At 34.5% G+C, this 12,132-nt stretch overlaps 1 protein-coding gene across 3 annotated transcripts; it reads right to left on the bottom strand.

Moving 5' to 3' along the window:
• Nucleotides 1-4,436: 4,436 nt before the first annotated feature.
• On the bottom strand, nt 4,437-11,228 carry LOC149409749 (uncharacterized). Of its 3 annotated transcripts, none has more exons than XR_016305091.1 (2): nt 5,379-5,513; nt 4,437-4,797 (listed from the first exon to the last, which is right to left on the bottom strand). XR_016305091.1 is itself a non-coding variant. In XM_089649182.1 (2 exons), exons 1-2 carry the CDS (start codon nt 10,390-10,392, stop codon nt 4,491-4,493), a joined length of 366 nt encoding a protein of 121 aa, XP_089505308.1. In that variant the 5' UTR covers nt 10,393-11,228; the 3' UTR covers nt 4,437-4,490. The 3 variants fall into 3 exon arrangements, 1 of the variants encoding a protein (XP_089505308.1); XM_089649182.1 differs by lacking the exon at nt 5,379-5,513 and adding an exon at nt 10,334-11,228; XR_016305090.1 differs by lacking the exons at nt 4,437-4,797; nt 5,379-5,513 and adding exons at nt 7,446-8,103; nt 10,334-11,228.
• Nucleotides 11,229-12,132: the final 904 nt, after the last annotated feature.

Raw genomic sequence — 12,132 nt, 5'->3', positions numbered from 1 at the left:
ATCGAAAATTAATACTATAGTATGGAATGTATCCAGAGCATCTCCTATCCTCATCCTAAATTCCTATTCCTCCCCTCCTCACCTAAAATATATATATATATTTTTTTTTTATGCAATAAAACTCCATCTCCAATCAATATTAATATAGGAGACTTTTTTGGCTTGACTGTTTTTAACATGTATATATTTATATTTATATTTTATGTATAAGCTGTTTGTCTCTTACCTTTACCAATAAATAAATAAACAATGTGAATTATTTCCTAACATGATAATAAAAGCTGCAGAAAAAACACTTAAAAAACGTAATGTAAACATTAAGATAAAACATTCCACCCCATGGTGGGATGAAGAATGCACAAGTGTCGTTAAATCCAGAAGAGAAGCAATTTCCATTTTCCGTAAATGTATGTCTTTCGAAAATTACCTTTCTGTGAAACGCGCCCAGGCAGAAGCGAAACGCGTTTTGAAAAACAAAAAGCGGTCTGGATGGCGAAAATTCTGTGAACGCTTGTCTCCTGAATCTCCCCAGTCATCCGTATGGTCCAATTTAAAAAAATTCGGTTCGTCATATACTCCCCAGCGTTCCAAACATATTCCAGAAGAAATTATTATAGGATTTGCTGATAAGATAGCTCCTCCGTCAGTTGCCAGATGTGAGGAAATGCCTTCCTTTATTTCTTATCCATCTCACTCTAGCTGGCTGGACTCTCCTTTCTCAGTAAGTGAATTAAATCGAGTAATCAATTCCCTTCCAGACTCTTCTCCTGGCCCTGATGGAATCTTATATAGTTTTATTAAAGCATTCTCAGATATGTCGGTTGAATATTTTTTATCCCTAATTAACTACATGTTCGAAACAGGATTTATACCGGAAGTCTGGAAAGTTCAAAAAATCCTTCCGATTTTAAAACCAGGCAAAAATCCATCTGAAATCTCATCCTATCGTCATGTTTATTGAAAGTAGCAGAACACTTGATAAAGAACAGATTGGAATGGTTTGTTGAAAATCACAGAATTATCTCTCCTAATCAATATGGCTTCCGGAAAAAGAAATCAACCATAGATAATTTAAGTGTGTTAACAACAGACATCCGTATATCTCAGTCCCTTAATTATTGCACTCTGGCCACATTTCTTGATCTTTCGTCAGCTTACGACGATGTATTAATTAACATTTTGAAAGAAAAATTAATCAAAATAAAAATTCCCTTAAAACTAGTTCAATTTATTATTAATTTACTAACAGACAGATCCATTATTATCCACTTTTCCTCAAAAACGATAAATCGCAAACTATGGAAGGGGTTACCTCAGGGGTCCGTAATCAGTCCATTATTATTTAATATATATAAGTGATTTAGACAATGTAATTCCTTCATCTATCAAGCGACTTTATTTTGCTGATGATTTCCTTATATATTTATCACACAAAAATCTATCGCGCGCTGCGAAGGAATTGAATTTCGCTTTATATAATATTAAAGCTTTGGTTGTTGACTAATGGGATGAATTTAACTACGTCTAAAACCAAAGTAGTGGCTTGTAAAAGCCACTACTTTCCGCGTAAGCGCAAAATAAAAAAAAACCCTTTTCTGTCTGCTTTGATAATGTCCCTCATCAAATCGTTAAGCAAATTAAATTTCTTGGACTACTTTTGGATCATAAACTTTCCTGGCTCCCGCATATTCAGAACATTTCGGCTAAGTGTGAAAAGGGGCTAAATATTATGCGAGCTGTTTCCAGAGTGTGGTGGGGATCTCATCCTAGTACTCTTAAATTAATGTATGGTGCTCTAGTGCGAAGCCATTTGGATTATGGAACATTTCTTTTCGATCCTCTTCCTAAATATTTGGACAAAAAACTTGAAAGAATTCAGTCGAAAGCGCTCAGAATAATTATTGGAGCGATGAAATCTTCTCCAATTAATTCTCTCCAGGTAGAATGTGTTGATCCCCCCTTAATTTTGAGGAGACAATTCCTGGCTGATAAATATATTTTTAAATCTTTTTCTGTATCGCGTCACCCTTTAGAACAAAGCCTTGATTATTTGTTCAATAACTTAAATAACGAAAAAAGATCGACAGATAAAAATCGACTTCCTCTCCTTCTAAAAAGTTTTCTTTCATTCAAATCTCTGTCCTCTTCCCTCCAAAATCTACAAGAAGATCCTATCCTTCCTATTTTTACTATTCCATTTGATTCTATCAATTATATCCCCAACGTTATAACTTCAGACTTCCGAACTGATATTTTAACCTCATCTAATCAAAATGTTGAGGAAAAATTTAAAAACATTACTTCTTCTAAGTTTCCAGAATTTTCACTCATTTACACAGATGGTTCTAAGTCGGATAACAAAGATTGTGGAGCTGCGGTACACATTCCCGAATTCGATTTAGATTTGTCTTATAAATTGCCTAAAGAAATTTCTATATTTACTGCAGAATGCTTCGCAATTGAACAAGCTTTGAGTCAAATCCAGCTTTTCAATATTCAACGAGCCTTACTGTGCACTGACTCACTAAGCGCAGTGTTGAAAATTTCCTCAAATATCCATAAACCAGAAGACTATATTATTTATAATATCAGAAACACCCTTAAATCTTTAAATGAATTAAATTTCGAGACAATATTGGTTTGGGTCCCTGGCCATTTGGGAATTGAGGGTAACGAGAAAGCCGATTCTCTAGCTAAACTTGGAACAATTTCTGGCTCTAATCCTTTAGATTTTAGAATTCCTATCTCTGACGTCATCCCAATTCTTAAATCCAACATGATTCGCTCCTGGGAAGAAAATTGGACTAATACGAAAACCCGAACTGGTGCTTTTTATGCTGGAATACAAAATCATATTCCAAGTAAACCTTGGTTCCACGGCAAGAAAAAATCCAAAAGATTTATTTCCTGTATCTCGAGAATGAGAATTGGTCATTGCTCCATTGCATCCCATTTGTTTAAAATCCGGGTCCTAGATAGTCCACTCTGCCAGTGCGGCATGGAAAATGAGACTCTTGATCATGTTTTCTTTAACTGTAAAAATCATTCATCTTTCAAAGGCATTTATCGTTTACTTATAAAAATCACCCACCAATCTCCCCTTAGTATTCCTTATTTACTTTCTCTCAACAATTCTCGCATTTTCTCAGTTCTATACAAGTTCATAGACTTGAATGACTTCAATATTTGAGATTTCCTATTCCCGTATAGATTTCCCATAAAATTATAACCATCTCCCCCAACTTTAACGGCACATAGCACTCTTTTTAGGGTGAATTGCCTAATAGAAAAAAAAAAAGATTCTTGTAATTTTTTTTTTTTTTTTTTTTTTTTAATTCCTTTATTTTTCCCAATTTTTACATTAATTACATACAATATTATATAAATCAATAAGAATAATGGGAACCCACTAAGGCGCAGCCTGTGCGTGGGTAATATATTTAAGTTATTATTTTATTGTACCTAGAAATAAACAAATTGTGGGCATATAAAATAAAAACAAGATTACATTTTGTATAATCTTTTTGTATAAAAAGTGTTTATAATAGTGTATAGTGAAGTTATAAGTGTTTATTGTAATATATGTAATATATGGTGAATATTTTATGAGAAACATAAATTGATACAAATTAAATAAAAAAGTTTCAACTGCTGTGTCGAAAAGCCATAATTTTAATTCTTTTAAATATTGAGGAAGTTTAGTTATCACTTGAATATTTTTCGGTAAAAGATTGAAAGTACGAGGTCCAATGAAACTGCAGTGTGTTTGCATTTGTTTTGTGTTCGTTTGGGGAGTATAAAATACATTATTATTTCTAATGTTGGTTCTGTTTTCATTTATGTCGAATTTATTTTTGTTTTTAAAGATGTTGTTACAGTAATGGCCTCGTTAAATTAATGATACCAAGAAATATAATTGATAAGTTTTATTCTTTAGAAACACACATCACTGGTAACAAAAAACAACGACCCTCGAATTCCTTAATTATTTCATGGTTGTTATTGATCCGTTATTTAGAGAGAGAAGAGAAAGAAAATGGGCTTGCAAGCCTATTTATAACCTAATTCATTTTGAATGTATTGGTATATATAATCAGAATTATTGCCCTTAGGGGAGCATTTTCGTTTGGTTTGATTCTTGGCTAAAGTCTGAACATGCTGCCAGGGGACGGAAGAATTTATTTTTTTTACACATAAACAAAAAATAACTTTTTAAAAATAACCATAATATAAACAAAAAATAATTTGAAAAATAAACATAATATAAATATGGACAAATTAATTTGAAAAACAATCATGAGATGAATATGAACAAAAAGTTCTAAAATAAGAGAATCATAATATGAACAAGTTAATTCGATGTTCCTAGGTCATCCTTCGGGTAGGTTGCTAATTCTTCTCCTTTTTATGACTGCTAGCAAAAATTTGATGGTCCAAGGTCATCCTTCAGGTGGTTTGTTGATTTTTCTCTTGTTTATGACTGCAGGAACTTATTTATTCAGTCCGGGGGGTATATCGGGCGTCCCTGTAGCAATGCTTGAATCCCTTTCCATGGGTAATAAACATATTTTGCTGATAGGTCTCTTAAATGTTCCTTGTGCGGTTTTGAGGGTAACCACCCGCACTTTCCCGTCAGCTCCAGGGTGAGTAGCTAGGATCCTGGCTAGTTTCCACATATTAGGCGGCAGGTTGTCCTCCTTTAGTATGACCATGTCGTCCCTTTCAACAGTCCTGAGGCCCTTGTCTTCCTTCCATTTGGTACGTCTTTGTAATTCTGCAAGATATTCCAGTTTCCACCTGCACCAAAATGTTTGAATCAGTGCATTTAATTTTTGATATTGATTCAATCGATTATATTGTATCTCCCGAACATCCTTCTCAGAGATAGAAGCTATCCCTCCGCCAATCAGGAAATGATTTGGATTCAGGTCAGTCGGATCGTTGGACAGAGGAGTGAGCGGACGTGAATTTAAACAGCATTCTACCTGACACAATAAAGTATATAATTGTTCAAAGGTTAAACTTGAATTATCGGTTATTCTTTTTAAATGATATTTGGCGGATTTCACTGCTGCTTCCCAGAGTCCAGCGAAATTCGGTGACCGTGGTGGAATAAATCCCCACAATATTGACAAATCAGCTAAATATTTTTGAATCTTGTCATCAGATTTCTTTAACTTATCATACAATTCTCTCAGTTGATTATATGCTCCCTTAAAATTGGTCGCATTATCTGAATATATTTTAAAGGGTTTGCCCCTCCGCGCAATGAAACGTTTTAAACAATTTAAAAAGTTGTCAGTGGTGAAGTCTGTTACCAGTTCCAAATGCACAGCTTTCGTTGAGAAACAATCAAAAATGCATAAATAAGATTTCACCAATGGAGCCTTCCTGGTGATACCGCTTTTCATCATGATAGGACCTGCGTAATCAATCCCGGTAACCTCGAACGGCCTGCTAGGTGTTATTCTGTTTTCCGGCAAGTCACCCATGATAACTTGACTGGTTACTGGATTTTTTCTGAAACATACTATACATTTATGTAATATTTGCTTAACAGTGGTTTTTCCGGCAATCGGCCAGAACTGTAATCTCACTAGAGATAACAAAGTTTGTGTCCCTGCATGTAAATGTACATAATGAAGATGTCGAATAATTAATTCTGTTAACTTATTATTTTTTGGTAAAATTATTGGGTGTCGTTGCTGGTATGATAAATGTTTCGCCTTTGTTAGCCTGCCCCCGACACAAATTAATCCATTATTTATAAATGGATTAAGCGACAAAATAACGCTACGTTTATCCAGTGAACATTTATTACTCAAAGCCTTGAACTCATCCTTAAAATGGTAGCGTTGAATTATTGCTATTAGACGATGCAATGTATTGTCCAGCTCCGGCACGCTTAACCTCCCGGTTAATTTACAGTTTTTTGTGTTACAATTATTAAAGAAACGCAATATATATGCAGTTACTCTCTTTAGCTTGTTGAGAGAGGAAAATTTTGAAAAGATGTCCCACTCCGTGACATTAGTAGACACGCATACCGCCTTGGTTATCTCTGGAGGATTTATACAGGAATTTTCTGGCTTCGGCCAGTGATCGGCCTCTCTTATTAGCCAATCCGGACCCTTCCACCAAATATCTGCTTGTAATAGTTTGTTTGCTGTAACTCCTCTTGATAAAATATCAGCGGCGTTTTCCTGCGATGAAACATGTCGCCAATGGGCGGGATCGCCGGCCTCTTGTATCTCGGCAACCCTGTTGGCCACAAAGGTATTCCATCTAGCTGGCTGTCCTCTTATCCAGCATAGTGCGATGGTAGAGTCACACCAGTAGTATGTATCCACCTCAACCATGTTGAGCGCTTCTTTGATGTTTTTTAATAATTTCGTTAACAGCACCGCACCACAAAGTTCCAATTTTGGCAGGGATATGTTTTTTAATGGCGCTATCCTGGACCTGGAAGATATTAACTGAGAGTGCATCTTACCCTCGGCGTCCCTGGATACTAGATACGCACAGGCTCCGTAGGCCTTTTCTGATGCGTCGTAAAAACCATGGATTTGTAGGCTGTTTTGACCCCACAAGATTCTTCTCTTTATTTTCAACAGGTTTATTTGAGATAAATTTTTCATGTAATTTTCCCAATCTTTTAATATTCCCTCGGGTATTTCTTCGTCCCAGGAAGTCTTAGATTTCCATAATCTCTGCATAATTAGTTTTGCTACAACCGTTACTGGTCCTAGCAGTCCTAAAGGATCGAACGTTGAGGCGATACTTGACAATATCCGCCGTTTGCTTTGTACGGTACATACTGGTTTTTTCACTACATATGAAAAGTAATCAAACTCACTGTTCCAGATTAATCCTAGTATTTTTTCTTCTTGGGGTTCTTTAGATATCAATCCTTGCATATCTCGACCTGGTTCGGAAGATAATTCTGCACGTTCGATCTCCATTTTCTTAGATTCATCCCTGCAGATTTTAGTAAACTGATTACCTGTTGTTTTAGAAGGTGGCACGATTCAACGTCATTTCCTCCCGTTAATAGGTCGTCCATGTAAAAGTCATTTTCAATGACATTGCTTGCTATAGGAAATGAAAGTCTATTTTCAATACCTATTTGCTTCAGGCATCTTGTCGCCAGGAAAGATGACGGTCCTAATCCATAAGTCACTGTCCTTAGCTTTTAATGCTTCAAATCCTCATCCTGTGAAAAGCGCCAAACAATTTTCTGTAGATTGCGGTCGCTTTCCTGCACGTTTATCTGACGGTACATTTTCTCTATGTCCGCAGTTATGACTACAGGATGTTTTCTGAAATGTAAAATTTGCATATTTAAATCCTTTTGTATGTTAGGTCCGACCATCAGAGCATCATAAAGGGAAATACCAGAAGATGTTTTTGCCGATCCATCGAACACCACGCGAACTTTAGTAGTGGTGCTTGACTCCTTCATCACCGCATGATGTGGTAAAAAATATGATCTCGCATCGCATTCGGATTTTCGGCACTCTTCCATATGACCCAATTGTAAATATTCTCTCATAAACATGCTATATTGACATTTCAATTCTTTATTGGTGGAAAATTTTCTTTCCAATGTATGAAACCTTTTTTCAGCCATTGACAAAGAACTCCCTAGTTGGTCTATACAAGGGCGGGTTGGCAAGGCTACCGTAAATCTGCCCTCCGTGTCTCTACTATGACACTCTGTAAAGTTGACTTCGCAAGCCTTTTCTTCAAAATTCTGAGGTTTCATGGCATCCACCTCTTCTAGTTTCCAGAATCTTTCCATCTGGTTACCTATTTTATTAATGGCTAGATTACAATTAATTGATACTGGCCTTGTTTTAGTGATGATGTCGATCGCTCCGGAAACAATCCAACCGAGTTCAGTCCTTTGAATAGTTGGCCCGCCCTCCGTTAAGCGTATTCGATCATTATTCATTATTTCCCAAAAAACTTCCGCACCCAACAGGATGTCAATTGGAGACGTGACATTGAAATCCTTATCCGCTAGTTGCAAGCCAGATGGGATCTTCAACTCTTGTTTCCTGAAGGTCATTTGGGGTAGGTCGGTTGTTATAGCCTGCAATACTAAACAAGAAATTTTCTTATTATAATCACTATTCACTGCTAACATGTCAATTGTAACTCTTTGATTGATATGTGTGATGCGATTTTGTATTCCAGACACCGGCATATTTATTTTTTCTGTTTTTAATTTTAATTTTTTTGCAAAACTCTCTCTTATGAAATTCGATTGGGCGCCTGAATCCAATAATACCCTCGCTTTGTGTAAACGGTTGTCGCTACCTACGATATTCACGATCGCTGTAGATAATAAAATTATCTTTTCATTTTTATTTAACACCGTATGATTTGCCACTGATGTCGAGCTGTGTGCCTCTTCATTTGTGTTTTCACTATTTAATTCATTAACATGTATCAAAGTATTATGTTGATCACTTGCACAGGTTTTACATTTGAATTTATTTTTGCAATCTTGTGTAAAATGTCCTACCCTCAAACATTTGAAACAGGCTCGGGCCTTTCTTAAAAATTCTAATCTTCCCTGGATATTTAATTTGAGAAATTTTTTACAATAATACACTGGATGATTTTTTTTACATAGGATGCATCCGTGTTTGGTTGCTATCAATGAGACAGACAAATCTTTCTTGCGATCATCACATGTTGTAACATTCTTGTAGGTAGGCCTTTTTTCTTGCAAATTTGTGAACTCCAGTACCTCAACACGTTTGGTTAGACATGTAATAAATTCTTTCAACGTTGGGAGTGCACCATCTATTGGCTGCTCTTCCCAAAATCTACGAGTTGATCCATCCAATTTATTAGATATTAAATATATCATAATCGCGTCCCAGGAATCAACATGTAATCCTAGATTTTTTAACGCTTCTAAATTTATATTAGCCTGATCAATAATATGCCTTAACGCGACTGGACATTCTTGTTTCATATCTTTTAACTGAAATAAAGATGCAACATGCCTATGAACTATTATTTTTTTATTCGCGTAACGTTCCTGCAGTATCTGCCACGCAGATTCGTAATTGTCGTGCGATATGGTCAAGGAGGCAATCAATTTAGCTGCGTCTTTTTTAAGGCACGATTGTAAATAAAAGAATTTTTGAGAATTGATTAATTTTCTCCTATTCCGCTTCACTCTTAATACGCAATATTTCACTTTCAAATAAATGGATTTAGCTTTATTAATTCAAAACATGATTTATTATGTCGGGGGAGACGGTAATGTACGCACTTTTAATTTTAATTTCGTTTATTAAGTCACTTACGCGATATGTCAATTAGTATGCGGCGCCGCCGAAAGCGACTATGTTCATATCAAGAGTTGGATTATATTCATAATATCGTAATTCATACCTACAAAATATTTCATAGATATTGCTGCCAACCAAAAAAATTAGTATTGCCATATTAAATAAATAATATCATCGTGCATAATTAATCCATATTAATATGTAAGTCAATGTATTATTTATAACAAATAATCAACAGATAATTAAATAAAATAACCCGAATAACAAACAAATAGAATAAAATGTGATTAAACGTATTCCGTTTAGGTTAGGTTAGGTTAGAACATGGAAAATAGGTATTAGAATTAAATCACAAACCAGTCTATACAAACCTAGCGTAGCCCACATACTATTTTTAAACTGGGATGTAACTCTAAAGGGGACGCGAGCAGGCGTTATTAAAGGGGCATTTTTTGCTATAGAAAATCACAGTTAGATTAGGTTAGGTTATATATATATATTAATTTAATATTTTCAAGATTTTATTTTCTTTAACTGAATTAGTTAGTAGGTAGGTACTGTACCTAACCCGCGCACTGGCTAGGTAAATAACTAGTTGTGGTATTTCCGGCAAATGTCACATTATTTTGTTTCTTTGAAATCTCGTGTGACATATCGCGTAAGTGACTTAATAAACGAAATTAAAATTAAAAGTGCTTATTTTTCCGTCTCCCCCGACATAATAAATCATGTTTTGAATTAATAAAGCTAAATCCATTTATTTGAAAGTGAAATATTGCGTATTAAGAGTGAAGCGGAATTCGTAACCTTTACCGAGAATTGTTTAACATATTATTTTGATGAACCAATGCTTTAAAGGTCTCAGCGAATTTAGCATACTCAGTAATTTCACCATGAAATTCAATAAGTTTCAAAGTTGGTAATTTAATTTCACATTTTTCATGATTTACTGAATTCAATAAACCTTTTGCTAATGCAAGTACAGAGAAATATTGATTTTCAAAGGATTCACGTTGACTTACGTGTTCTGCCTCGTCATCCGAAAGTTCTTCGATTTGAGATTGAATTTTTTCAAAGTCATCTAACAATTTTTCGACCTTTTGATAACGTAATTCTAGTTCCGTTTTATCGAGTGTCTTTAAAATATCATTAAACCTTGTCAATTTCGCTTTCAAAATTCCACGCTTGTTGATTAACGGCTTTAACTTTTCCATCTTTAATGGTAAATAATAAACAATTTAACTTTTAACCTCAAACAACTGACAGTTTACGAATGAAAACACGGCGGTGTTAGCAAAAATGCTTGTTAGTGCCAGGGCTGACAACCTTTTAAATCAGAACAACCACTGAACCACTCACCACTGACAACTTTTTAAATCAGAAATTCGCTGAAATTATTTTGTAGCGAGATTTTACCCGGTAATTTTGAATATTCGCGTGAATTATTTTTAATTAAATAAATCCAATGACAAAACTCTTACAATTGAGATGCTCATTTAACAATAATCGTATCAATTTGCAATGTAGGTAGCTATTAAAATTTTATGCAACTGAAAAATCAGAAACAACAATAATTTTTTTTAATCTTTGTTGCATATTTAAATATTTCATTTGGGATAATTTGAAATAGGAAGGATTCGGGATTCGGTCACAGTTTTGATAGGATGGCGTTGGGATACTTATCTGATGATGATCTGCATCTTCTTGGTTTTTTGCTGGTTCATATTTCGGCTTTCTGGTGCACGATGCGGCTCGATTGGACCATATGTTACAGTAATGGCCTCGTTAAATTAATGATACCAAGAAATATAATTGATAAGTTTTATTCTTTAGAAACACACATCACTGGTAACAAAAAACAACGACCCTCGAATTCCTTAATTATTTCATGGTTGTTATTGATCCGTTATTTAGAGAGAGAAGAGAAAGAAAATGGGCTTGCAAGCCTATTTATAACCTAATTCATTTTGAATGTATTGGTATATATAATCAGAATTATTGCCCTTAGGGGAGACATCTGTCGGATATTTCAATTACTCAATACAGATACAGGTGGCATTTTCGTTTGGTTTGATTCTTGGCTAAAGTCTGAACAGATGTATTTCATAGTTTGCAAAATAAATAGTTTACGGAGACAGAATAGTTTAGATTCTTTGTATAACTCATCCGTTGAAAATGTTCTTTTCCGACTATACATAACTTTGATGATATAATTTTGAATTATTTGTAAAGGTTTGATATGTGCATTAAGCGCACCGCCCCATCCTATTATTCCGTATATGAGTGAATAATTGCACCAAAGAAAAATAAATAATTTTCAGTTTTTCAACATTGAGCACTTCTTTTAGTCTGTAAAATGTGTATGTAAGATATCTTAATTTACAGACGGTATTATTAATTTGTGACTGCCAATTTAATTTTGTATCAATAACAATACCTAAATATTTAATCTTTTCAACTTTTCCGAGTTCAAAGCAAGATGAGCATATTTCTTGATTACAGTTAACGTTATGTATTCGAATTTTAAGGTTATTAGGGGGTTTATTTTTACTATTTTTAGAAAAGGTTAGGTAAAATGTTTTATTATAGTTTAAGAAGAGTCTATTACTTTCTAGCCATGATGAGACATATGTAATACATTTTGTTGCCTTCAAAAAAGTTTCAGGCCAGGATTTTCCATTCACTATTATTACTGTATCATCTGCGTAAGATACAATTTATAAATTAATATTTTACAGGTCGGTTACGTGTGTGAATTCTTCACATAATCATTTTCAATTTTGTGTACATTGAACCAAATTACACACAGGACTAACACATT

This window comes from Hesperophylax consimilis, chromosome 29 (genome assembly GCF_061612785.1).
Source record: "Hesperophylax consimilis isolate HC1 chromosome 29, BYU_Hcon_1.0, whole genome shotgun sequence".
NCBI classification, from domain to species: domain Eukaryota; kingdom Metazoa; phylum Arthropoda; class Insecta; order Trichoptera; family Limnephilidae; genus Hesperophylax; species Hesperophylax consimilis.
The sequence above is the reverse complement of the archived record's forward strand: the minus strand, read 5'-3'. Positions and strand labels throughout refer to the sequence as shown.

What these genes read in the sequence shown, in the direction of transcription:
- LOC149409749 (XM_089649182.1), bottom strand. Translation starts at nt 10,392, where the DNA reads ATGACTTTGAAAAAATTCAATCTCAAATCGAAGAACTTTCGGATGACG. An exon ending in CGGATGACGAGGCAGAACAC is followed by an intron (nt 4,798 to 10,333) that starts GTAAGTCAACGT and finishes ATTTTGGTGCAG; the next exon opens with GTGGAAACTGGAATATCTTG.